This window comes from Schistocerca gregaria, chromosome 2, assembly GCF_023897955.1.
Source record: "Schistocerca gregaria isolate iqSchGreg1 chromosome 2, iqSchGreg1.2, whole genome shotgun sequence".
Classification (NCBI taxonomy): domain Eukaryota; kingdom Metazoa; phylum Arthropoda; class Insecta; order Orthoptera; family Acrididae; genus Schistocerca; species Schistocerca gregaria.
The window spans coordinates 654,714,584-654,742,438 of record NC_064921.1 but is presented as its reverse complement, the minus strand read 5'-3'; the positions used below and the strand labels follow the sequence as shown (position 1 = coordinate 654,742,438).

The following is a 27,855-nucleotide window of genomic DNA, read 5'->3' as shown; positions in this document are numbered from 1 at the left end:
ACCTTAAACCTAATGAACTTAGATAATTAATGTAAACAGAATCAGTTGTTGCATTTTGATTTTCATTAGGTTGTTTGAAATGTTCTGTTAAGGGCAGACATTGTCTGTATACCACTGTTCAGTGAATATTTACCGAGTTATTTACTGGACTTTTCTAACATCACTGAGTGAGGTGGTGTAGTGGTTAGCACACTAGACTCAAATTTGTTAGGACGGCAGTTTAAACCCACATCTGGCCATCCTGATTTAGGTTTTCCATAATTTCCCTAAATCGCTTCAGGCAAATGCTGGGATGGTTTCTTTGAAAGGGCATGGCCGACTTTTTCCGCATTCTTCCCTAATCCTATGGGACTGATGACCCTGCTGTTTGATCCCCTCCCCCGAGTCAACCGTCCAACCAACCATCGAATATCCCTTTACCACATAGGAAACATACAATACTTACTTTATGATAGAAAGGGATTTGTAGACTGTGGCAGGTACACTCTCTTATTCACACACTCACTCCTTGTTTTGCGGCTTGATTTGAACATCAATTATTTGAACCATATTATTTGCACAAATGGAGACACACATGAAATGAAAGTTTACTGTCAATAATAATGCTATTCACTTAATCTTACATACTCTTGATCATTCATGGAATATTTATTTGACCCATGACTCGCTCTGTATTACCTGCTTTTCCAAAAAGAAGATTAACACAAACAAAAACACAACTTTTCACTTAAATGTTGTGAATCAGATAGTTTTCTTTACTTACTGCCACATACATAAAGTGGTAGTGGCAATACATGTCACTATGTCTCACTAGCTATTAACAGTTTCCGCCCTGCATAATTTGAAAATAGTGGTATCTGGTATGACCTTTGGAACTATTATAATCATAGCCAGATAGACATTATGTTTCAAAAGAACCCTGAAATCTTAATTGATTTATGATATTAGTCACTTGAATTTTCCTTAGGTCTGATAAGGTATACTGAATGCAATGTGTTCTCTTTGAAATTATCACCAGCTCTGAATTCAATACTCAGTGGCAAATAGATTATAATTTTTCACTTCAAAGAAGTCTAATCAGAGTTTTAATGGTGATAATTTTTAATATGCAGCTAGCTGCCTGAGTACTATCCTTGCCTTAGGTTTATTGCAGAGAGACAGTTGCATTATTTCATCAAAAAAATTATGATAGCTTAAATTTATGTTATGAACTCCTTCACAATATGACCTTTGATATTCAATAATGTTGCTTGGCTTGTGTATTCTTTGAGTCTCTGCCAGATTAGAACAACTATTTTGATTTTGAAATTGCGTTGGTGGTTTTTATGATCACTTTTCCTAGTTACAAAAACATAACATGGTATTCACAACCACAGATTAATATTAAATCATCAAAACTTGGGCAGTGGTTTCATGGTGTTGAGTCAAAAATAATCCACTAATCCCAATAATTTTCTTACAATTCCATCTTATGCTTCCTACTTAAAAAGTATAAAACAAAAATCGAAGATAATTCTACATGGCACTTTTGCTTGTACATCCACCAAAAGGAAACAGACTTATTTTCTTTTTCAGGCATTGCCTTGTACTCTGCATTCAACTATTCCACTATTATTTTACACAGTATCTACCAGTTATACTCACACACTTTTCCCTACCTTTCCACATATTAACATAAACATATACTGTTTTAAATCTATAACCTATATGTGAAGATAGGACATCCACTGAAGGCGAAACACATGTGGGTGCATAAGATTTTAAAAAAAGAAAGAAAGAATGTGCAACATGCAAAAAGCATTTTTCTTATGAACAACTATAATTTATTCACAACATTATACATCCCATGTTCCAATAACAATCATGGTTTTTGCATGTTGTTGCTTCTGTCCCTGAGCAATAGTGGTGGTATCTGACAGTGACTATAGTCCCGGTGTTTGTTGGTAGATGCTCTGCTGTCACCACATCTCTCTCACATGGTGTATGTGAGACATAACAATCACAACCACTAGTAATATATATTATACAATCCAAATTTGTCTCCCCCAGGGGGCTCAGCATTCGTTTCCTGGGTACGGGCTTGGCGAACCCAGGGTCCTCGAGCTGTGGACTGGTGTGCGCTGCCAGTCTGCTGATACCGTAAGCTCTGGGCATGCTTCAGCAACCACCGTGTGGCGCAACGGTGGAACGTTGTGTGTCTTAGGGACCGGGGATCTTGGCTTGGTTGCCTGGATCGCAGGGACGGTAGATACCTCTATAAAAAACCCTTTAATCTTAAGGTGTGCTGCGCGCCGATAAGATGCATGGCTGTTGAGGTGGAACAGTCGCTAGCGGGTGACCTCTAGGGAACCTGCCACACCTCAGTTGTACAAGGCTTAGCCAGGCATGCGGGGCTCTGTCTGTATGCATGTAAGTTTCCCTAGCTGCTCGTGGGACGACCATGAATACCACGAATTCTTCCTCTTTTCCTCATTCTAATTTTTCGCTGGCCAGTGGGATGGGTGGACCGCAGGTAGCCCAATCCAACAAGAGGGCTAGGTTTGCCAGTCCTCCTGACTCCAGCGTCAGCAAACGTACAGCAGTTCAGAGTAACAGAGCACATAATGAAAACCAGGATGTGTTTTTAATTATAAAAAGGGTCTAGAAGGAATAGCTGGAACTTTAAAATCAGTGAAGCATTTACGGAATGGGACACTACTTGTTGAAACATCAACTGCTCAGCAAGCAGTTAACCTTCAAACAGCTAAAAGCTTGGGGGAATACGCTATCGATACAGAGCTTCACAGCACCCTGAACTCCAGTAAGGGTGTTGTTACCTGTAGGGATCTCGTTGACATTCCTGTAGAAGAATTAAAGAGTGAGTGTGCTCAGGATGGAATTGTTGACGTTCAGAACATCATGAAAAGGGTGGATGGGAACCTGGTGAAATCAGACTCCTTCATTCTTACTTTCAATACCCCCAAACTCCCAGAACACGTCAAGGCAGGATTTCTTCGACTAAACGTCCGGTCGTATGTCCCAAACCCAATGCGGTGTTTTAAGTGCCAGCGTTTTGGGCATACAACTCTAGGGTGTAAGGGAGAAGCGATGTGTGACAACTGTAGTAAGGCTGCCCATGACGGAATTGACTGTTCGTCGTCTGTCAGATGTATAAACTGTTCTGAAAGCCACCCTGTTTGGAGTAGGGACTGTAGAATCTTCCTAGAGGAACGTAAAATGCAAGAAATAAAAACAACTAAGCGTATCCCCTACAGTGAAGCCAAAAATATCTTTAAGGCCATGCAGCCCCCCACATTCGTTACGTCTTTTGCTTCCATTGCTCAGAAGCCGCCTCCGAAGGTCGATGCATCTACACAGACGGAGGTTGTTAGTGTTGGCACGAACACGTGCACATGCCAGCGCACTTGCGAGTCAGCAACTGTATCAGAGCCTGTAGCCCCTCCTAGAACAGCAGAGAAAGGTAGAGTAGCTAACATTGAAAAGTCCCAGGCATCTCCGAATGCTGAGGCTGTTCCAAAGCCCAGCATGGTCATAAACACCCCAGCTCCGGTTCCAGCAAAGCCCTCTAAATACAGAAAGCACATGTGAAGCAGCACCAACAGATTAAATCGGCTGGTAAACCCTCAGATCATGTTAATGTGGTCCCGCTAGACACTTCATCAGACTCTTCCCCAGAGCTGATGGAGTCTGAGAATATGGGGCAATCATCCCGCCCCAAGACTGAGCCTCCACTCGCTGCAGTCTCCCCACCTCGGTGGAAAGAGAAGCAGAAAATACAACCACCGTGATGGCTCCCATACTACAATGGAACCTGCAAGGGTTCAGGATACATGTGGAGGAACTACGTCTATTGATTCAGGATAGACCTATGTGTGTATGTCTGCAAGAGAGAAATTTCAGTGAAACATACACCCCTGAGCTACGTGGTTATGTCCTCCACAAAAAGGGCGACCTGAGTGGACAGAGAGCTCGAAGAGGAGTAGGTATCTTCGTCAACACAGACTACCACTCCTCGCCTCTCTCCCTCACGACGGATTTACAGGCAGTTGCAATATTAGTACATGTGCGCCATATGCTAACAGTATGTTCGCTTTACCTGCCTCCACATGATGTGCTTGACGAAGAGGCTCTCAGTGATCTTCTTACACAGCTCCCCCACCCCTTCATCCTCTGTGGTGATTTTAATGCACACAATATGCTTTGGGGCTCTGTGAGTACTTGCCCAAGGGGTAGAGCAATTGAGAGGCTTCTTCTGTCTACCAGTGCCTATTTGCTAAATACATCCCCTGGTCAGGATAGAATCCACTATAGCATGCTGCGGCACCTCACAGGGAGAAATAAAGAAATCCTCCTCCGACTTTTTAATCTAGTTTGGATGTTCGGTCACTTCCCCGACTCGTGGCGTGAAGCAATTTTAATTCCTCTTTTAAAACCTGGGAAAGACCGTATGTGCCCGGGTAGTTACCGTAGTGTTGCCCTCACTAGCTGTGCGGGAAAGACCTTGGAGCGGATGGTCAACTGCCGCCTTGTCTGGATGTTAGAATCCAGACAACTCCTTAGTTGCTTTCAGTGTGGGTTCAGGAGGTATCACTCCACCTTTGATAACCTGGCCTGCCTGGAGGCGGCCATACAACAGGCTTTCCTGCGCCAGCATCACCTGTTGGGAATATTTTTTGCCATTGAAAAGGCATACGACACTACTTGGAGGCATCTTATCATCAGGCAGCTCCACGAATGGGGTTTTCGTGGATGTCTTCCGAATTTTATTCGGTCCTTCCTGTCGCCACGTTATTTTCGGTACCGAGTCAGAGACATACTGTCTAGTCGCTTTGACCAAGAGAACGGTGTCCCTCAAGGTAGTGTTTTAAGTGTGACGTTCTTTGCTATTGCTATTAATAGTATTACGTCTTTTGTGAAAAGTCCTGTGCAGTGTTCCTTGTTTGTGGACCATTTCTCTGTATTTTGCTCTTCTTCAAGCCTTGCAACGATGACTCGTCAGTTGCAACTCACTCTCCGACATTTGGATGAATGGGCACAGAAGAGTGGTTTTCAGTTTTCAACTGATAAGTCAGTGTGTGATCTTTTTAACCGTTCTCGTTCCATTTTTGACTTGCCTGAGTTGAGGATGAGGGACACCGTTCTGAATTTTAAAGACACGGTGAAGTTTCTGGGCCTCACTTTTGATTCTAAGCTTACGTGGCTGCCACACATTAAGGAACTGAAAAAATGATCTCTTAAGGCACTGACTATTTTAAAATGTCTTAGTCACCACACATGTGGAGCAGACAGGACTTGTCTGCTCCGGTTTTACAAAGCCTTCGTGCAGTCCCGGCTTGATTATGGATGCACGGTGTATGGGTCTGCAAGACCCACTTATTTGAAGCTGTTGGATGTGGTGCACCATGAGGGGATTCGGTTGGCCACTGGGGCCTTCAGAACGAGCCCCATACCGAGCCTGTGTGCAGAGGCAGGTGAACCGCCACTTCACCTCCGGCGGCATCTACTAATGGTGCACCAGGCCTATCAAACATTATCCACACCATACACGCCTGCATACCACACTGTTGCTCGGCCTCCACTGGAAAGGCTTTTTCGCAACCGGCAACGAGCAACAAGACCCTATGGGATTCGTGCAAAGGATTGCATTTTAGAGATGGGTGTGGCTGGTTTTAATGTTTCACGTCGAGGTTGGAGCAGATACCCACCTTGGCTCCTCCAGAGGCCCAGACTGATTTTAGATTTGGAAAATTTTAAAAAAGACAGTACATCATATTTTACTTTCAAATCTTTATTTTTTAACAATTTAGATAGGCATCATGTTTTTACAGTAGTATACACTGATGGATCCCAACAGGGGGATTTTCTTGGCTGCTCAGTAGTGTTCCCCGAACGTGTCATCAGGATTCGCCTTCCCCAGGAATACACTGTTTTTTCCGCAGAACTTCACGCGATCCTGAAGGCATTGGAGCAGATACGGTGTACTCGGGGCAAAAACTTCGTAATTTGCTCTGCTTCACTGAGCGCATTGCAGTCACTGCAGAACCTGTACCCAGCGGAGAAGTTGGAACAGCTGATTTACGACCAACTGTACATCCTTCAACGACAGGGCAAGGAAGTGTCCTTTTGCTGGGTGCCATGGCATGTGGGCATACGGGGAAATGAAAAAGCTGATAGAGCTGCCAAGGACGCCTGCAGATTACCGGAGGTGACACAATGTTCTATTCCTTTGCAAGGTGTTGTTTCTGTGCTGCGGTGGAAATATATGCAATTGTGGGAGGAGGAATGGTTGGCGGTGAGGGAAAATAAGCTGTGGTTGGTGAAACCGACCATCCAGCCGTGGTGTTCCTTCTGCCGGTCACCTAGGCGTGACGAAGTGCCCCTTACACGTCTTCGCATAGGGCACTGTCCTCTTACGTATGCCTTCTTACTACGGCGAGAGGAACCCCCGCTGTGTGATGCCTGTGGCGTACGAATCACTGTACGCCACATTTTAGTTGAGTGTGATTTATATCGTTCTGTCAGGGTGGAAGTTAATATTAGTGGGGATCTGCCCTCGATTTTAGCCGATGACGAGGCGAGTGTCAAGAAAGTTTTAAGGTACTGTGATGTTTCTGGGCTTCAGCCTAAAATTTTAGGTTGGAATTTTGTGTGTGTTGCCGAGTGGCTTACCACTCCTTTATATACTTGTAATAGGCCAGTTCCAAACATGTGCTATGTGTTTCATTTTAACCCTTTCCCCAACGTTGTCTTGCAGTTATCCTCTTTATGTGCTGCATTCCACTTTGCAACTGTTGACGTGCAAACTGCCTATGTAGCCTTTCACCTTTAATTTTAGTCCTATTTTTGCACTTGCTGCATTTTAGTGACACTCGTCCGTTGTTGTTTCCGTTCTGGCGCTAAAGACTACACTGCTGAGCACCCATAATACCATATCCACCAAATTTGTCCCATTCATAACTTAGAAGCTAGATTAAGGAAAGGCAAACTGACATTTCTAGCATTTGTAGACGTTGAGAAAGCTTTTGACAATGTTGACTGGAATACTCTCTTTCAAATTCTGAAGGTGGCAGGGGTAAAATACATGGAGCGAAAGGCCATTTACAATTTGTACAGAAACTAGATGGCAGTTATAAGAGTCGAGGGACATGAAAGGGAAGCAGTGGTTGGTAAGCGAGTGAGACAGGGTTGTAGCCTATCCCTGATGTTATTCAATCTGTATATTGAGCAAGCAGTAAAGGAAACGAAAGAAAAATTCGGAGTAGGTATTAAAGGCCATGGAGAAGAAATACAAACGTTGAGGTTCACCGATGACATTGTAATTCTGTCAGAGACAGCAAATGACTAGGAAGAGCAGTTGAACGGAATGGTCAGTGTCTTGAAAGGAGGCTATAAGATGAAAATCAACAAAAGCAAAACGAGGATAATGGAATGTAGTCGAATTATGTCGGGTGATGCTGAGTCAATTAGATTAGGAAATGAGACACTTAAAGTAGTAAAGGAGTTTTGCTATTTGGGGAGCAAAATAACTGATGATGGTCAAAGTAGAGAGGATATAAAATGTAGACAGGCAATGGCAAGGAAAGCGTTTCTGAAGAAGAGAAATTTGTTAATATCGAGTATTAATTTAAGTGTCAGGAAGTCGTTTCTGAAAGCATTTGTATGGAGTGTAGCCATGTATGGAAGTGAAACATGGACAATAAATAATTTGGACAAGAAGAGAACAGAAGCTTTCAAAATGTGGTGCTACAGAAGGATGGTGAAGATTAGATGGGCATATCATATAACTAACGAGGAGTTATTGAACAGGATTCGGGAGAAGAGAAGTTTGTGGCACAACTTCATTAGAAGAAGGGATCAGGTGGTAGGACATCAAGGGATCACCAATTTAGTATTGGAGGGCAGCGTGGAGGGTAAAAATCGTATGGGGGGACCAAGAGATGAATACACTAAGCAGATTCAGAAGGATGTAGGCTGCAGTAGGTACTAGGAGATGAAGAAGCTTGCACAGGATGGAGTAGCATGGAGAGCTGCATCAAACCAGTCTCAGGACTGAAGACCACAACAACAAGAAAATAGTATGGTTTCAAAAATTTGTACCAATTACAGTGTCTAATTGAGGCATAAGGAATACATTCTACAGGTTTATTTCATCTTAACAGTTCCCAAAGTATAGTATTCCCAGAGTATAGTATATCTTGCTGTGCTTAGAATTGTTGTTAATATGTTAGTAGCTTTAATGTGAATGAGAATCTGCTGGTAACACAGAGGTCATCCTCAGTTCGTACAGGCGGTTGGCGGAGTTGGTGAAGGTGGAAAGCCTCGCTCGCGGGGTGGAATCAGAGCTAACTATTTGTAGTATCGTTCCGAGAACCGATCGCGGTCCTCTGGTTTGGAGCCGAGTGGAAGGCTTAAACCAGAGGCTCAGACGATTCTGCGGAGAGCTGGGGTGCAAATTTCTCGACCTCCGCTATCGGGTGGAGAAATGTAGGGTCCCCCTGAATAGGTCAGGCGTGCACTACACGCCGGAAGCGGCTACGAGGGTAGCGGAGTACGTGTGGAGTGCACATGGGTTTTTTTTTTTTTTTTTTTTTTTTTTTTTAGGTTAGAGAATTCCCTCCCTAGGCCCGACAAGACGCCTCCTGAGACGCGGCAAGGCAGGAGTAGGCAAAATGCAACAAGGAATAACAATATTAATGTGCTAATAGTAAACTGCAGAAGCGTCTATAGAAAGGTCCCAGAACTGCTCTCATTAATAAACGGTCACAACGCCCATATAGTACTAGGAACAGAAAGTTGGCTGAAACCAGACGTAAACAGTAATGAAATCCTAAACTCTGATTGGAATGTATACCGCAGAGATAGGCTGGACAGTGAAGGGGGAGGCGTGTTTATAGCGATAAGAAGTGCAATAGTATCGAAGGAAATTGACGGAGATTCGAATTGTGAAATGATTTGGGTGAAGGTCACGGTTAAAGCAGGCTCAGACATGGTAATTGGATGTCTCTATAGGCCCCCGGGCTCAGCAGCTGTTGTGGCTCAGCACCTGAAGAATAATTTGGAAAATATTTCGAGTAGATTTCCCCACCATGTTATAGTTCTGGGTGGAGATTTTAATTTGCCGGATATAGACTGGGAGACTCAAACGTTCATAACGGGTGGCAGGGACAAAGAATCCAGTGAAATATTTTTAAGTGCTTTATCTGAAAACTACCTTGAGCAGTTAAACAGAAAACCGACTCGTGGCGATAATATATTAGACCTTCTGGTGACAAACAGACCCGAACTATTTGAATCAGTTAATGCAGAACAGGGAATCAGCGATCATAAAGCGGTTACTGCGTCGATGATTTCAGCCGTAAATAGAAATATTAAAAAAGGTAGGAAGATTTTTCTGTTTAGCAAAAGTGACAAAAAGCAGATTACAGAGTACCTGACGGCTCAACACAAAAGTTTTGTCTCAAGTGCAGATAGTGTTGAGGATCAGTGGACAAAGTTCAAAACCATGGTACAATATGCGTTAGATGAGTATGTGCCAAGCAAGATCGTAAGAGATGGAAAAGAGCCACCGTGGTACAACAACCGAGTTAGAAAACTGCTGCGGAAGCAAAGGGAACTTCACAGCAAACATAAACATAGCCAAAGCCTTGCAGACAAACAAAAATTACGCGAAGCGAAATGTAGTGTGAGGAGGGCTATGCGAGAGGCTTTCAATGAATTCGAAAGTAACGTTCTATGTACTGACTTGGCAGAAAATCCTAAGAAATTTTGGTCCTATGTCAAAGCAGTAGGTGGATCAAAACAAAATGTCCAGACACTCTGTGACCAAAATGGTACTGAAACAGAGGATGACAGACTAAAGGCCGAATTACTAAATGTGTTCTTCCAAAGCTGTTTCACAGAGGAAGACTGCACTGTGCTTCCTTCTCTAGATTGTCGCACAGTTGACAAAATGGTAGATATCGAAGTAGACGACAGAGGGATAGAGAAACAATTAAAATCGCTCAAAAGAGGAAAGGCCGCTGGTCCTGATGGGATACCAGTTCGATTTTACACAGAGTACGCGAAGGAACTTGCCCCCCTTCTTGCAGCGGTGTACCGTAGGTCTCTAGAAGAGCGAAGCGTTCCAAAGGATTGGAAAAGGGCACAGGTCATCCCCGTTCTCAAGAAGGGACGTCGAACAGATGTGCAGAACTATAGACCTATATCTCTAACGTCGATCAGTTGTAGAATTTTGGAACACGTATTATGTTCGAGTATAATGTCTTTTCTGGAGACTAGAAATCTACTCTGTAGGAATCAGCATGGGTTTCGAAAAAGACGATCGTGTGAAACCCAGCTCGCGCTATTCGTCCACGAGACTCAGAGGGCCTTAGACACGGGTTCACAGGTAGATGCCGTGTTTCTTGACTTCCGCAAGGCGTTTGACACAGTTCCCCATAGTCGTTTAATGAACAAAGTAAGAGCATACGGACTATCAGATCAATTGTGTGATTGGATTGAGGAGTTCCTAGATAACAGAACGCAGCACGTCATTCTCAATGGAGAGAAGTCTTCCGAAGTAAGAGTGATTTCAGGTGTGCCGCAGGGGAGTGTCATAGGACCGTTGCTATTCACAATATACATAAATGACCTGGTGGATGACATCGGAAGTTCACTGAGGCTTTTTGCAGATGATGCTGTGGTGTATCGAGAGGTTGCAACAATGGAAAATTGTACTGAAATGCAGGAGGATCTGCAGCGAATTGACGCATGGTGCACGGAATGGCAATTGAATCTCAATGTAGCGAAGTGTAATGTGATGCGAATACATAGAAAGATAGGTCCCTTATCATTTAGCTACAAAATAGCAGGTCAGCAACTGGAAGCAGTTAATTCCATAAATTATCTGGGAGTACGCATTAGGAGTGATTTAAAATGGAATGATCATATAAAGTTGATCGTCGGTAAAGCAGATGCCAGACTGAGATTCATTGGAAGAATCCTAAGGAAATGCAATCCGACAACAAAGGAAGTAGGTTACAGTACGCTTGTTCGCCCAATGCTTGAATACTGCTCAGCAGTGTGGGATCCGCACCAGGTAGGGTTGATAGAAGAGATAGAGAAGATCCAACGGAGAGCAGCGCGCTTCGTTACAGGATCATTTAGTAATTGCGAAAGCGTTACGGAGATGGTAGATAAACTCCAGTGGAAGACTCTGCAGGAGAGACGCTCAGTAGCTCGGTACGGGCTTTTGTTGAAGTTTCGAGAACATACCTTCACCGAAGAGTCAAGCAGTATATTGCTCCCTCCTACGTATATCTCGCGAAGAGACCATGAGGATAAAATCAGAGAGATTAGAGCCCACACAGAAGCATACCGACAATCCTTCTTTCCACGTACAATACGAGACTGGAATAGAAGGGAGAACTGATAGAGGTACTCAGGGTACCCTCCGCCACACACCGTCAGGTGGCTTGCGGAGTACGGATGTAGATGTAGATGTAGATGTAAGGAGATGGAAAGGTTCTAACTGTCACATTTCACCATGAGCAGATATAGACTCAGATCACAATTTACTGTTGATGATGAAGTTTAAGAGACTAATCAGAAAGAATCAGTGCACAAAGAAGTATGATACGGAAGCACTAAGGAATGAAGAGAAAAGCTTCAAGTTCTCCAAGGCTATAGATAGTGCAATAAGGAATAGCTCAGTAGGCAGTTCAGTTTAAGAAGGATGGACATCTCTAAAAAGGACAATCACAGCAGTTAGAAAGAAAAGCAAAAGTGCAAAGCAGTGATCCCATCAGCCGGCCGTGGTGGTCTAGTGGTTCTAGGCGCTCAGTCCGGAACCGCGCGACTGCTACGGTCGCAGGTTCGAATCCTGCCTCGGGCATGGATGTGTGTGATGTCCTTAGGTTAGTTAGGTTTAAGTAGTTCTAAGTTCTAGGGGACTGATGACCACAGATGTTAAGTCCCATAGAGCTCAGAGCCATTTGAACCATTTTTTGATCCCATCAATTGACCAAGTCTGTACAGGTGTGGGTGAAGCTGATCCGGAAGAAAAAAAGATCTGGCACCTTGTGATATCCCTTTTTTCAACAAAAGAAAGAATGTATGGGAAGAAAGAGATTTTCCATTGATAATGTTCACACATTGATTCTTGAATGGCTCCCTAGACAAGAAGCAGATTTGCATCATTGAGGAATTGAATGATTGGTAGAATGTTCTTGTTGCATCCTAGTTTTAGATAGGTGTGGGGAGCCTAACAGTTCATATGTGTGATGATTGAGCAATTTGACAGAGGCACTTGTGTCCAACTGAAATTTCCCATGTTTCCCACAAAGAAGTAATTGAACAAAATGTTTGTTTGTCTGGCGTATCACTCTAGAAACTGTTTGTGTGCCAGTTTTGTGAATGCCTGTTGCAGACTTTGAATGTGCAGCACTAATGACATGGGCCTTGTGACAAAATTTTTGTGAATGGGCCGAATTCTATGATTGTTTCATTGCAAACATATGGATTGTATATGTCCTTTCCTACCACAAGCGTAACACTGAGCTTGTTGTGAGGGGCAGTCTTGGTGTTTGTGCCATGAATAACACCAAGGGCAAGACTTAATTCTGTTTACCTGTGTAGCCACGTATTTAGCGAACTGCTTACGTGGCGTGAAGTATTGTTTACGCTGCGTGACTAGTGCAAGCTGCTGCTGAATGGGCCGATCACAAACAAGGGACTGAACACAACAAATAGGTGACTGCTCAATTTTATCTGCTGACAGGGCACCAGAATAGTACTGATCTAAGGTTTGCACTACCTGCTGAAATGTGGATCGGATTGTGTCAAAATCTGTTCTCCGAGTTTGACATCAGGTACATTGTACATGATCACATCACACAACATAACATCTGAACATAAAGCATCGCAAGCACATTTGAATTTGCATTTCCTTGTCATATCCTGCAAATCTGTTACCCACTCACAATAAGTTTGTTCTGGCCATTTTTTGCAGTTGCAGAATTGAAAATGAGCTGCTACCACATTCACTTGTTTCTCATAATAATTAGTTAGAAACTGTACCACCTGTTTGTAAGTAAGTTCACTCAGAGTGGCATTAAGAAATATCTCCTGAGTTAAAAGGAATACTGCACTTCCTGTCATTGATAATAAATGTGGAAGTTTCTCAGCATCTGGTATATTGTGAGCGAGGATGTGTGCTTCATACTGTTGTAGCCACTCGAGCCACACCTTGTCTTGTTCACAAAATGTGCGAAAAGCCGGTATAGCAGTAGGTGTTGCTGTAGATGAAGCCTGTTCTGTCTGGCATGCAGCATTGGGCAGTAACTGTTGCACCCTGTTGAGTAGCGTAGGTATATGCTGCATCTGGAACTGAAACATCTGCATTAGCTGTGCAGCATCTAATGCTTGTAGCTGTGGCGTCTTAGTAGTGGGTGGGAGAGGTGGGGTGGGAATGTTGGAATAGATAAATGCAACAAACAGACAAGGCAAGCAAGCAAAATAAGTAAAAAGCAAAGAAAATTTCTGTAACGCCCACCTGAAAACACTGATTATCAAAAGAGGCTGTTAAAGCAACTAAACGCCCCTGCAAAGAAAGGACAAGAGAGAATTAAGGCACCAGCAACTCGAAACAGAAAATTCCATGGTCGTCAGGCACTGGGTTTGTCTTATAACTCATCGTCAATGTGGAGTCCTGCACACTTGTCTCTTATAGGGTGTCGGAAGGATGCTGCTTTCTCGGGTAACTATACAACTATCCAAGTAAATCACATTAATGGTTTTTTATTACAATAAAGTAAATTGGCAATACTTAACTTTGGTTTACAATATCATGTCACAAGCTATTGGTGACATGCAAATAAACTATGTCTTTCGTCATATAGAGTGTCCATGCAAGTAATGAATATGGATCACAAGTAACAGCTCTTCTAGTGCTCTCTTTTAGTCTGGGTCTACTAGCGTCCATTGTCTATTGTCTGGCCGAGGCTGGCAGGAATGGCGCTTCTGTTCTGTTCAGATAGAGGCCACTCCTGTCACGGTGCGGTCCTAGTCAGTGTACTATTGGCTTACGTCATCTCTCAGCCTTCTGTGCAGTTACGCTCTTTATCTTCATGCCGGCACTTGTCATTATGCTGGAACAGTTTACACTATTGTTTAAAAGAACTTGGTGACTATGTTAGAAAATAGTATTGTGTTTCCGTGTGACTTTGAAGTTAGTGAACTATTCAACAAAAATTACTTGGCCGGCCATAATAATGTGTAACGTACTTTTTGAAGTCTCATATATATTGTCTTAAGCACTAATGCCATCAATTTGTGTGAAAAAAAGTCTACTTGCTAATAACATTTCTTTCAAAACAATATGTTGGTGAAAATGGATTGAAAGTACCGGCATGCCAAACTGACAAGCCCCCATCTCTCAGTTACAATGCACATATCAGTCAGTCTATACTTCCACAATAAGAGATTGTGGCTTATCCTCCTAAAGTTTGTATTATACTTTCTAGTACCATTTTATTTTATTGTATTGTATTGTAGTGTAGCATTTACTGTAAAAATGATTTGCTTGATAAAAAATTATGTTTAAAATCAAAGTATTTGTAGCTAATAGACGTGTGTACAATCTCCTGTAGGTTTATGCATGGGGATCATCACAGTTTGGACAGCTTGGCATTGGAAGTACAGGGCAGTCTTCAACTCCAATCCTCATCAGTGGACTTGCATCAGAATTAATTACTTCCATCTCTGCAGGGCAATACCATTCACTTGCCCTTACAGCTGATGGCAGGTAACTTTCACTGTTGTTTATAAATGCTTGGCAGAGTAAGTTATTAATTCTTGTGAGTTTTGTGTGTTTTATTATTAACAGTTTGCATTGTATTAAGAAGATCACCAGGATTTATAATTCTTCCAGCCATTAACCTGTAATATATAATTATACACATACTAGTAAAGAGTATGTTACAGTTTTTCCTTAAAAATCATAAACTGTTGTAAAATAAAACTTTTATCTATTATGGATGAGGAACGCTGTGACTGTGATGAATAAAGGTTTCTTGAAATTACTGAAATTGAAAGATTTGAAAGCAAATAAATTACCAGGTTCGGGTGGAATCCCAGTTTGGTTTTACAGAGAGTACTCTATGGGATTTGCCCCTTACCTGGCTTGCATTTATCATGAATCTCTCATCCAGCCCAAAGTCTCAAGCGACTGCAAAAAATCACAGGTGACTCCAGTACTCCAGTACATAAGAAAGGTAAAAGAACGGATCCACATATTACAGACCAATATCCCTAACTTCTGTTTGCTGAGGATTCTTGAACACATTCTCAGTCGAATATAATAAACTTTCTTGAGGCTCAACAGCTTATGCATAGTTTTAGAAAGCATTGCTTGTGCGAAACTTAGCTTGCCCTTTTCTCACATGATATACTGTGAACTATGGATGAAGGGCAACAGGCCGATTCCATCTCTCTAAATTTCCAGAAAGCATTTGACACATTACCCCATTGCAAGCTATTAACAAAGGTATGAGCATATGGAATAGGTTTACTGATATGCGAGTGGCTCAAAGACTCCTTGAATAATAGAACCCAGTATGTTGTCCTTGACAGCGAGTGTTCATCAGAGACAAGGGTATCATCAGGAGCGCCCCAGGGAAGTTTGACGGGACTGCTGTTGCTCTCTGTATACATTAAAGACATGTTGGACAATCTGCGGTTGTTTGCTGGTGCTGCCGTGGTGTATAATATGTGTTGAAATTGAGTGACTGTAGGAAGATACAAGATGACTTAGGTAAAATTTCCAGTTGGTGTGATGAATGGCAGGTATCACTAAATGTGGAAAAATATAAGTTAATGCAGATAAGTAGGAAAAACAAACCTGTAAGGTTTGGATTTAGTATTACAAGTCTGCTGCTTGACACAGCCATGTTGTTTAAATATCTGGGCGTAACATTGCAAAGTGATATGAGGTGGAACGAGCATGGGGAAACCATGGTAGGAAAAGCAAATGGTCGACTGGTTTATTGGGAGAATTTTAGGAAAGAGTGGTTCATGTTAACAGAATCCTCTGTCGGTTCTTGGTAGAACAATATTATAATAAATGAAAAGCACCAGTTTGCTTTTGTTCTACAATATATATTGACATTGAAGGAAGACATCGAAACAAGTCAAGGCAGGTGATTAGATTTCTTACTGGTAGGTTCTAACAACACATAAGTGTTATGGAGATGCTTTGGGAACTCAAATTGGAATCCCTGGAGGAAAAGCAACATTCTTTTTGAGAAACACTATTGAGGAAGCGGCATTTGAAGCTGACTGCAGAACAATTCTACTGCCGCCAACAGACAGTCATTTTTCCCTCACTCTATTTGCCAGTGGAGCAGGAAAGGAAACGACAATTAGTGGCACAAGATGCCCTCCACCACGCACCGTTGGTGGCTTCTGGAGTATGTATGTAGATGTAGGTGTTGATGTTGGTGCACTGCCCCCAATGCTAGTAAAATAACTTCCAGGCGCTGGCTATTGGTATGCATGATGCTCTTGCGAAAGGAGGAGTGCAGTCCATATTTTTAAAGAGATGGCATGTGCAAAGGTTACAGCAGCTCACCTGATAACAAAACACTCCATGCATATACCTTTGCATAAATGTTATATTTTGGCCACTATTTTTTGGTGTATACAGGATGTCCCATTTATCTTGACCACCCTAAATAACTGTTAGTCCAGATGCAAATTACAGAATGTTTCAAGAAAATGTTCTTTAGCTATCAGGGGGATATCAATCAGCATGATTGCCTTCCTTGTAGCTTTGTTTTTTACAAAGATATGTCTTTTTTAAATGGCACCCTGCATTTTTTATTCGGTAATTCATTTCCTCTCCTAAAGCCCTATTCAAAAATGTATCACAATGTACCATTCACTGAAACACAACATTATTAATTACATAACACAACATTGACATTGACACTCCCAGCACTTAGTGCAGGTACTCAGGATAATGGAGCACATCCACGTGCTGACAAATAAAAACATAAGTAGAATGCATACCCGCCATTCCGTCAACCATCATCAGTTGAAGAGTTGTGTGAGAAGAATGTACACCAACGAAGAGAAGGTAGAAATGCTACTCATCTACGGGGGAATGTATGTTAGCAGAACAGTAATCTTCTCTATGAGTACTTTTAGTATGGCAGTTTAGTCCTTTTAAATACTATTGTGTACAGTAGGCACACAGCAAAAGCTGTCCTTCATAGGAACTGCATCAACATAACGTTTGTTTTATTGTTGTGGTTGAAGGTCGCGGAAATGCTACGAAGGCAGCGGAACTGTACAGAGAGCGATATCCTAATAAGAACCCAACTTCCTGACAGATGTTTTCTCATCTTGTTGCGACACTTCAGGAAACGGGAAGTTTCAACCCATTACAATGCAATCATCGTAGCACTCGCACAGACGAAGCTGGTGAAGTTACTGTTCTCCCTTCTGTTGCTACGAATCTACATGTGAGCATATGACAGCTTGAACATGAGACTGGCATTCCTGAAACCAGTGTACAATCATATTCTTATATGTCACTGGTTCCATCTGTACCGTGTACACCTATGTCAATGGGAATGATTTCCAGAATCGTGTACATTTCTGTCAGTGGGCACAGCAGCAAATCCTCCCCAACCCGAACTTCTTTTCCAATGTTCTATTTACTGACAAATGTTCCTTCTCAAACAAAAGGCAGGTAAATACAAGGAACACGCAGTATTAGTCCAGCGACAATCCACCGTGGCTTAGACAGCTGGAACATCAGTGTTAGTGGAGAGTTAACGCCTGTTGTGTAATGCTTTGTACTACAATTATTGGCCTTTATTTCATCAGTGGCAGTCATAACGGCACAGAATATGCCAACTTCCTGAGATTAATTCTTCCTCCTCTTCTGGATGGAGTGCTGCTTATGAGGTATCAACACGATGGATGTCCAGTACTAATGCCTTCCATGCACATCATGTTCTGAACTGAAGGTATCCTACCAGATGGATTGTTACAGGAGGAACTCTTACTTGGCCTGCTAGGTCTCCTGATTTAAATCCTCTGGACTTTTTTCTTTGAGGATGCATTAAAGATATTGTCTATCGCAATATTCCAACAACTCCAGAGGACATGCAGGAATGTATTGTGCTTGCTTGTAATTCTCTTCAGCAGCCAACACTGGAAGCAGTAAATAATTCTTTCATTCAATGAGTGCACCAGTGTATCGGTGTCAAAGGTCACCACTTTGAGCCCCTTTGAATGTTCTACTCCTGGGCAATGGTACGGGAGAGTCAAAGTCAATTTTGTGTTATGTTTTACTGGGTTTTCATTTGTTTACTGACAACTCCAGCAAGTGAACGAGCCCGGGCTCGAAGTCAGTGTTGTATTATGTAATTAATAACGTTGTGTTTCAGTGAATGGTACACTGTGATACATTTTTGAACAGATCTTTAGGAGAGGAAATGAATTACTGAATAAAAAATACAGAGTGCCATTTAAAAAAGTCATACCGCTGTCCATATCTTTGTAAAAAACAAAGCTACAACAAAGGCAATCATGCTGATTGATGTCCCCTTAATGGCTAAAGAACATTTGCTTGAAACATTTTGTAATTTGCATCTGGAGAAACAGTTATTTAGGGTGTTCAAGATAAATGTTACACCCTGTATATGACACATATTACTAACAAAAACTATGCTGGTTAATGGCTTTTGAATGACACTAATTGGACAATTAAAAAGAAATTATTCAGCCATTTCACATGGTACAGTGTACCATTACTGTGATAAAACCTTGAGTTATGACAATGATAATCAATAAAAATTTCATCAGTGTAAGTAGCACATATTGGCCTAAAAGTTGGAAAAAATTGTGAATGGCATTTAATTCAGTGGCTGTGGTATGTGAAGGAATTTCATTCTTGAAATCAAATTGCTTGCTTATGGAATATCGCCTCAATTATGTGACTGGATTCGGATTTCCTGTCAGAGAGGTCACAGTTTGTACTACTTCATGGAAAGTCATCGAGTAAAACAGAAGGGATTTCTGGCTTTTGCCAAGGTAGTGTTATAGTCCCGCTGCTGTTCCTTATCTTTACCAACGATTTAGGAGACAATTTAAGCAGCCGCCTTGGGTTGTTTGCAGATGATAACTATCGTTTATCATTTTGTAAAGTCATCAGAAAATCAAAACAATTGCAAAATGATTCGGCTAAGATACCTGTATAGTGCGAAAATTGGCATTTGACCCTAAATAAAGAGAAGTGTCTGATCATCCATCTGAGTGCTAAAAAGAATCCATTAAACTTTGGTTACACAATAAATCAATCAGATCTAAAGGCTGTAAATTCAGCTAAATGCCAAAGAATTACAATTACAGTCAACTTAAGCTGGAAAGAACACAGAAAATTGTTGTGAGGAAGATTAATCAAAGATGGCATTTTATTAATGGAACACTTATAGACACAACAAATTTACTAAAGAGACTACCATCACTGTGCTTGTTTTTGTCCTGTTTTGGAGTACTGCCGCGCAATGTTGGATCCTTACAAGATAGAATTAATGGAGTACATCGAGAAAGTTCAAAGAAGGTCAGCATGTTTTACATTATCGAGAAATAGAGGAGAGAGTATCATGGACATTATACAGGATTTGGGGTGGAAGTCATTAAAACAAAGGGATTTTTTGTTGTTGTGGGAATTCTCACAAAATTTCAATCACAAACTTTCTCCTCCAAATATGAAAATATTTTTTTGATACTGACATGCAAAGGGAGAAACAATCATCACATTAAAATAAAAGAAATCAGAGTTCACATGGGAAGGTATGGGTGTTCTTTTTCTGTGTGCGCTGTTAGAGAGTGTAATAACAGAGAATTAATGTGGAGGTGGTTCAATGAACACTTTTCCAGGAACTTAAGTGTGATTTGTAGATGTAAATGTACTTTGTAATAAAGGTGGAGGTAATATTTGTATGTGGCAATGGTGAACCAAAATGTAGACTTCAAGAATGATAACAAGCAAATACGGAATTTTGAAAAGTTACCCACTGATGCAATACACACAACAATTTGTCAGTAATGAGCTATGACACTTCTGCCATCTTACATCAAAGTGAAACTTAATTGTTGAGACAGAGGAGCATATGTTAATAGTTTAAAAACAGCTGAAAATAAGTAACACAACTATGTGGTCATGGAAACCAGTACCTCAACTGTGATGTAGCCTTTTGCAGCCTCTTAAACGACCACAGAAATCTTTATACAGCACTTTAAAAGACATTGATCGTTAACAAATTACTTCTTGTGCTGACAAGACAAGCATTGAAGTATAAAATTTGTGTAATATTGCTTACTTTGCATTATATTTTCAGCAGATACCTCATAATTTAAATGAAATTATCATCTTTGTGTTGGCTGATAATCAGAGAACTTTGCAGCTGGCTTTAATGTTCCATACTCCCTCATAGTACCACTACTTTATGGTGTTTATATGACACATGACATAGCAGAAAACTGATGATGATGATGATGACTGCCTCAAATTTTCTACTTAAACAGCAACAGATATCTTCTAGTATGTCACACTGTGATTTCTTCAGTCTTTTAACTGTGCCGTCAATTAGCACAAACATCTACTGTGTTCTTCCAGCTAACCGTTTGTTTTTATAAAATAATTTGGTTGAATTTTGCTATAAAGCAGTATAAAATCTTTATATTACTTTCAACATTGTGTGATAAATTCTGCTTAAATGTATGATGTAACTGTTTATTTTAATTTAGTGAGGTTCCATCCACAACTTTATATATCATGCTAATCAGCAAAAGTTCCATTCAGTCTGAGCGACAGTCGTTACACTTTTGATTAAAATTTCAATTTCTTTTCTTTTCCTCGTGATTCTTTTTCCTGCCATCACCTTCCACATAAAAAAACCTCTAACACTTATATTCTGCATTTATTTCCATGTAATACTTTTCTTATTGTGAATGAAGTCATATGTGAAAGTATTTTCATTGCATACAGAACAGCCTTATTTGCTTGAATTATTGTCAGCATTGTTTATTTTACGTTATGTTTCTGGAGTTACTTTCTCCACCTTCTGTCTGTCCTTTCTTGCTATTCCTTCATTTATAACCCATCACTTTTTCCTTGCTCTATATTTATTGAACTTTGAACTTGTTGCTGTCTATTTGATTCACCCCTCCACCTTCCTGTGTGCAGAATGATCGATGCAAGAATCTGATCCTATTCCCACTCTGTATTACAACTTCTGCCATCCTCCCTATTCTCATCTTTCCAACAGTCCACTAGCTGCAGACTGGACTATTACATGTGCCACATAGGTAATGGTGTCAGAAGTGTGAGTGTGTGCGTATGTGTGAGGGAGAGAGAGAGAAATACAGATATTATCCAGAATATAATGAAATTTGCTGACATAAATTTTAGACCCATGGAAGTTGTACATTTTACAGTTATTGTGTCTTTTGTTTCATAATACATATGTAGATATAATCAAGACATGAAAAATCTAGCTTGAAATAACAGCAATTGGACCACCGCATAGAGGAAGTGTTGAGTTGCTGAGAGTACAGTGAAAAGGAATGCTGGATATATTCAACTGTCAGACCATTTCCTTAATCAGATGATGAAACCATCCCCCCCCCCCCCCCCCCACACACACACACACAGCACAACTCCCAAAAATTGTCATCTCCCAGTTCTAAGGCTCAAATATGATTGCATCTGGTGTCTGGGACAAATGACGATCTTTACTGGGATGTGTAGTGTGTTTACAGATGAGGCCCAGGGTGGGGATAGCAGGAGTGAGGGATATTGCTACTACTGCCTGTGGGAGCATTAAGGAATGTTATGGGGATGGGATAGGGTTACTAGGAGACTGTGTTGGTGGAAGAAGGAAGATGAGAAAATCTGTTGTTAATGGGAAGAAACCTGATGACACTGGCTGTGAATCAGTTGTCAGGTGGCCCTGCTTTTGATGGGTTTGGACATGCCTGTGTCCAGACTCGAGTAGTTGTTAGTGGGATGATGTGTGGAACTGGTCTTGTGTCTAGGTCTATTGCAGGGATATGATACATGAGGAAAGGGATTGGGAATAAGGAGGTAGTAGGTACAGAGATGGATTTTGCATAAGTTGGTTGACCAACAGAATACCACTTTGGAAAGAGTTGTGAGGATATTTCTCTTTCTGGAGCATGATGAGAGGTAGTCAGAAACCAAGAATTTGATTCAGTAGCTCCAGTCCTGTGTGGTCCTGAGTTGTAAGAGTCATGCTCCTTTATGGCTGTCCAGTTGGAATGAGGGGGGGGGATAGTAGATGACTTGGGAGATAAGACATGGGAGATCTGTTTCTGGACAAGGTTGGGAGTGTAATTTCAGCCTATGAAGGCATCATGGAGACCCTTACATACTGGAAGGGAGGCTGCTCATTGCTAAAGATGCAAATATCACAGATGGCTAAGCTGTATAGAAGGGACTTCTTGATGTGGAATGTGTGGCAGCTGTAGAAGTGGAGCTGTTGTTGATGGTTGGTGGGTTTGATGTGCACAGAGGTACTAATGTGACCTTCCTTGAAGTGAAGGCCAACATCAAGGAAGGCAGCCTGGTAGGGTCTGGAGGGCCAGATGAAGCGAATGGAGAAGAAAGTGTCAAGGTTCTGGAACAGTGTGGATAGGCTGTCCACACCCTCAGTCCACATCATGAAGATTCCCTGAATCAAACTGAACCAGGTGAGAGATTTGGGATTGTGGGTTGTTGGAATGATTCCTCTAGATGGCCATGAATAGGTTGACATGGGATTGTACCACACATTTGTTTCTAGAGGATGCTTTCAGAGGAGAAGAAACTGTGTGTGGGTATATAGTGTGTCATAGTAACTAGAAGTTAGGTTTGGAGTCAGTCTGGCATCAGAAAAGGTAGTGTTTAGGAGCAGTAAGGCCATAGGCAATGGCTATTTTAGTGAAGAGGGAGGTGACATCAAAAGTGGTAAGCAGAGCATTGGGTAGTAAAGGTTCAGGAAATGTGTAGAGTTGGTAGAGGAAGTAGATGGTGTCTTTTATGTAGGAGGGTAGGCTACCGGTAACAAGCTGAGGCTGTTGGTCCACAAGAGCAGAGATATTTTCTGTGGTGTTGCAGTAACCAACCATAATGGTGTGTCATGAGTGGTAGGGTTAATGTGCTTTAGGATGGCAACATCAATACCTTTGTCCACATCAAACCAACCAACCAACAGTATCTCCTCTTTGAAAGCTGCCATCCATCCCACACCAAGACATAGTCTCACTGAGGCCTTCACATATGAAATCCCAACACTGTCCAGGAACAGATACCCTGTGCCTTGTTTCCCTATTCGTGTACCATGCTACACATACTCACAGTCTAGCCATGATTGAGCAACCTCTTTTGCGACTCAGAATAACCCCGGATTAGGACAACTGAATCATATTCTCCACCAGGGTTTTGACTACCTCTTGTCATATTCTGAAATGTGCAATACTCCCCCCCCCCCCTTCCACTATCATCCTCTGCCCCCACTCACAGTGGTATTTTGCACCCACTAAACCTATGCAATATCAATGTCTATACCTAATACAGCTCTGGTCCTAACCACTTGCTTCATGATCCATATCCCTGCAATAGACCTGTATGCAAGACCTGTCCCAAACATCCCCCACAACACCTACTTCAGTCTTATCATAGGCATCTCTTATGCCATAAAGGGAAGGGCCACCGGTAAAAGCAGCCATGCGGTCTTTGAACTTAGCTGCAACCATTGTGCTGATTTCTACATGGGAACGACAATAAACAACTGCTTCATGGCTATGCCATCTGAATTCTTCCCAACAACACCAGCTTTTCTGAAAAGCACAGGTTGGAACTCTCCCTGCAACATATTCTCTGTTCCCGTAACCCCCCTAGCCACCTTCACTAGTCCTTGTCCTTCACCTATCTATCTCCTTTCCAGCTCCCATTCCAGTACTGCACACACATTCAGTCCTGCCGTTGCATCTGTGTAGCCATTTCCCCTTCTCTACTTCTCTTTCATGTGTCACTGCAATGAATCAAATATAGTAACATGCATTACTTGTAACATCCCATTTTCAAACAAATAGAGGCTTAGTTTTGAAAACCATTTTAATTTAGCACTCCAATAATATTTACTCTTCTGTTTATTTATTTTCATGACCATCCAAACATTGTATACACATGACCTAAATACAGTAACTTTCCATCCACAATGAGCAACGTGGTAATACAAGAGAGCAATACTCAGGACAACATTGCAAATTCTCTCCCAGCCACTCAGATTTAAGTTTTCCTTGATTTCCCCGTATGGCTTTAGGTGAATGCCAAGATGTTCCTTTGAAAGAGTATGACCAATTTCCTGATCTGCAGGATGTTACTCTGATTTTTCTTTGTCAAATTAGTCTGTGTCTTCTTCATTATTTTGCACTATTTCCTGTGTGAAATGTTCATCATACATTATTTTAGTCTTATTGTAACACAGTTCTTGCTCGATTTTCAGTATTACTCTGTAATATTCTTTGATTTGTTGTTGAAGTTAATATAATACTAATGGAAACATTACACTGTTATCAGCAGCATGAAGTTCTTTCATATATGATACAATTGTGTGCATAAATTTTCTCAGTTTACATATTTGAAAATTTACCTTGAATTTTTTTTCTTTTTTTACTGACGTTCTGTAAATGTGTGAGCAGGATCCTTTTGCATTGCTTTTACTCCAACCTTAACAATTTGTATTAAAATGCTCTAATGTCCAAGAACCTTTCCTGTATTCACACCACAAATGGTCTTAAATGACTGCTTTGGCATTACTGGTTTCTAGAATGTCAATGTTTTCATTATTAACTGTTTACGTTTCTTATTCATTTTTTGAACAATACAAATTTTAAAGAAATCTTGGAATGATTTACAGTTTGTTCTCTGTTGGTAGATGGTGACTGCTGCATCTTAAATGAAAGAATGTGGTGCCTAGCCTGTATAAGTTTCTGTTTATGTTCTTCTTACTATTTTCAATATTTTCTGTTACCAAGTTTTAGTGCATGTACTCATATACTGCCAGATTTAATTTTTCCAGTTATTGGGCCTCTGTTATTTCCACCAAATGTGTGTTGAGCAGAAGACATCAAGTGATATTGAAAAAATTGTGCTCCTATGCCACTGCTAGTATTGAATTCTCCCTCAGTTTTTTTGTGAGTGAACAAATCTCATGTCCTAACAACTGCTGAAGTAAAGATGATAAGATCTCTTAGAACTCTTTATCTATTTCATGTCTCAGTTTGGCATAATACTACGTCACTGCAGTCTCTCAGGTTTATAGTTATATTTTGTTTTCTGAGTGAAACATTCTGAATGTTACTAGGTGGACGCTACTGATCATGCCATCAAGTGCACTGAAACAAAAAATTAATCCACTGCACAAGAATCTCATTACCCAACTGTAAGATGTAATATTCAGGACATTATACTCCAAAGTTAATATTAGTTTCTGCACAGGCATGACAATGTCCCTACCTACATTGTTGACATGGATGCTTCATGGGCCAATGGTGGCTTCATAATAACCGGGGAACATAGTCCCATGAGTGGAAGCAAAACTCAATCTATGGGTAGCAGAAAGAACGAACCTACATAGAGATGTCTGCAGCCATAAACTCAGTATGCAGCTGGTACAAGCAACTGATGACTGAGCACTCGAAAAAACACTTGGCACGAAGTGCAATGCAAGGTCTGCAGTGGTTGAACTCAGTGTAAGCACTGGCCTGCCCGGCTTTCTCTCAGTGGGGCTACCCGTACTACACATCATGTTTGCCGTTCAGGCAGGTTTCTGCTCTATTCTGCTGCACTACCCACTGCAGCTCATATGACTCCAATGTGATGTCCACTGGTAGGGATACTAAATCTGTCCATCTGAAAAGGCCATGTAGGGCAGAAAATGGTCAGACTTGGGCTCTGACCTCTGGTGCAGAGCTGTAGTGGGTGTCAGAGAACCCACACCACCAAAGGAGGCAACATCGATGCTGCTGGCTCCGCTGGTAGAGCTGAAGGACAGGGACGGAGAGGAGTATGATGCCACCTCCATTGGCTAAGGGGGGAGGAGTGTGGATCAGGATTCTGGGCTCCACACCAGCAGATGGAAGCCTCACTGGGGCCTGACGCTGCAGGAGACCAGACTATGGCACAGAGGAGGCGGCAGTGAGGAGGCACACTGCTGTAAGTGGGAGCCCATCCCTGGAACACTGTCATCACCAATCCTGTCACTCAGCTGACCAGATAGCTGCATTAGCAGTGCCCCAACAGGGCACGGGCTCTATTGATTTACATGGCGGGTCAGCTGCTTCCTACCAACATCCACCATACACAACTGCCAACTTTTATGGCCCACCGTGACACCTGGCGGCCACTCCTGTGGCCAGCCAAGGAACCTGATACAAATGGTTGCCCTGACAAGAAAAAACGGCAGCCAGTGGTGGTCCATGGCAAGCGACTTGGAGTGCTACAGATCCAGGAGATTCCATAGCTGGTGCCCATGTGGGTGTTTGGCTGGACTGCATCCATTAACTAGCATTGCCTGCTACATTGCCAGAAAATTCAACACATCATCATCGGATGAGGCACACATGGACTTCTTCATTTGGGCCCTGAATGTATGCACAAAGTGTTACATCTCAGGGTCAGAGGCTGGATGAAATGGTGCAGTGGACAAATTCTGTATACCATTGTAAACACGAAAGTTTTTAAATTTCTTCAAACCAAACTGCCTTTTATTATGTGACAAGGGAGTCCTGGGGGTCCTTTAATGGCAAAAAGAACTGACAACACGTGAACAGTGGCAGTCGACACCTTGGCTATGTGCAGGAAACTGGACAATTCACCGAAAACCAACCACCACATGCTGCTGAAAAATGGACTGCACAGGCCCCTATTGTTGCAACAGATATTGTCTTCAGTCAGTTGCTCCAAATACTGTCAATAAATTCCTGTCCCGCGTAAGATTACAACAGACAAGTTTTAAACTGGTAAAGACCAAAAAGGGTTTTGAGGATGGAGAAAGACTGAGTAATTGTATCCAAATATTACAGGGTTTGCTGCAAGGTATCATCAAATGTGAACATGAGAGGTTTCTACTGACCAAACTCCAGGTCAGGCCCTAGTCAAGAAAGTGCAGCACCATTGGTATGCTGGGTGATGGAGGGGTAACGAATGTAGCGATAGTTACTGAGGAAGAGGCTCCACCTCTGCAGCTAGTGGACAGTCCTATCCAGCCATTTCTAATGAGGGGCAAATAAGGAAACCAATGGCTTGCGGTTGGTGATGAGGAGAAATCTGTCACCATACAGGAAAACCTGAAACTTTTTAACTCTGAAAATGATAGCAAGTATCTTGTTTTCCACCTGTGAATGATAACACTGAGCAGCAGAAGGGTCTTCAGTGTGTAAAGAATGAGTTGTTTAGTGGCACCCATGTTCTGATGTTATAGGACCAAATCTGTGCCCTACTGGGACACATCACAGGCCAGGATTAAGGGCTTCCCCAGTTTAAAAAAAAGCCAGGCAGGGAGCAGAGCTCAAACTGAGAAACTGAAAATACACACACCGAGCAAACTTAATGCTCTATTGCCAAAGTTAGTTAAAGAGACTGGCAGGTTTGTGTGGCCTGGGGAATCAGGTGAGTGTAAGAGGAAATCAGAACAAAAAAGGCTGGAGTTCCCTTAGGTTCTTGGGCATCAGCAGGTTGGCAATGACTTTGAGAGACCATCTTTGCTAAGCACATGTCCCAAAAAATGTACCTTTGGG

General features: G+C 41.8%; 1 protein-coding gene across 4 annotated transcripts in view; it reads left to right on the top strand.

The window, feature by feature from the left end:
- LOC126334689 (uncharacterized) overlaps positions 1-27,855 on the top strand; it is a 405,460-nt gene that overhangs the window by 213,738 nt on the left and 163,867 nt on the right. For all 4 annotated transcript variants that reach the window (XM_049997175.1, XM_049997176.1, XM_049997173.1 and 1 more), the window contains one exon: positions 14,628-14,782. In XM_049997175.1, coding sequence (XP_049853132.1) covers positions 14,628-14,782 — 155 coding nt within the window. The remainder of the gene's footprint in view (positions 1-14,627; positions 14,783-27,855) is intronic.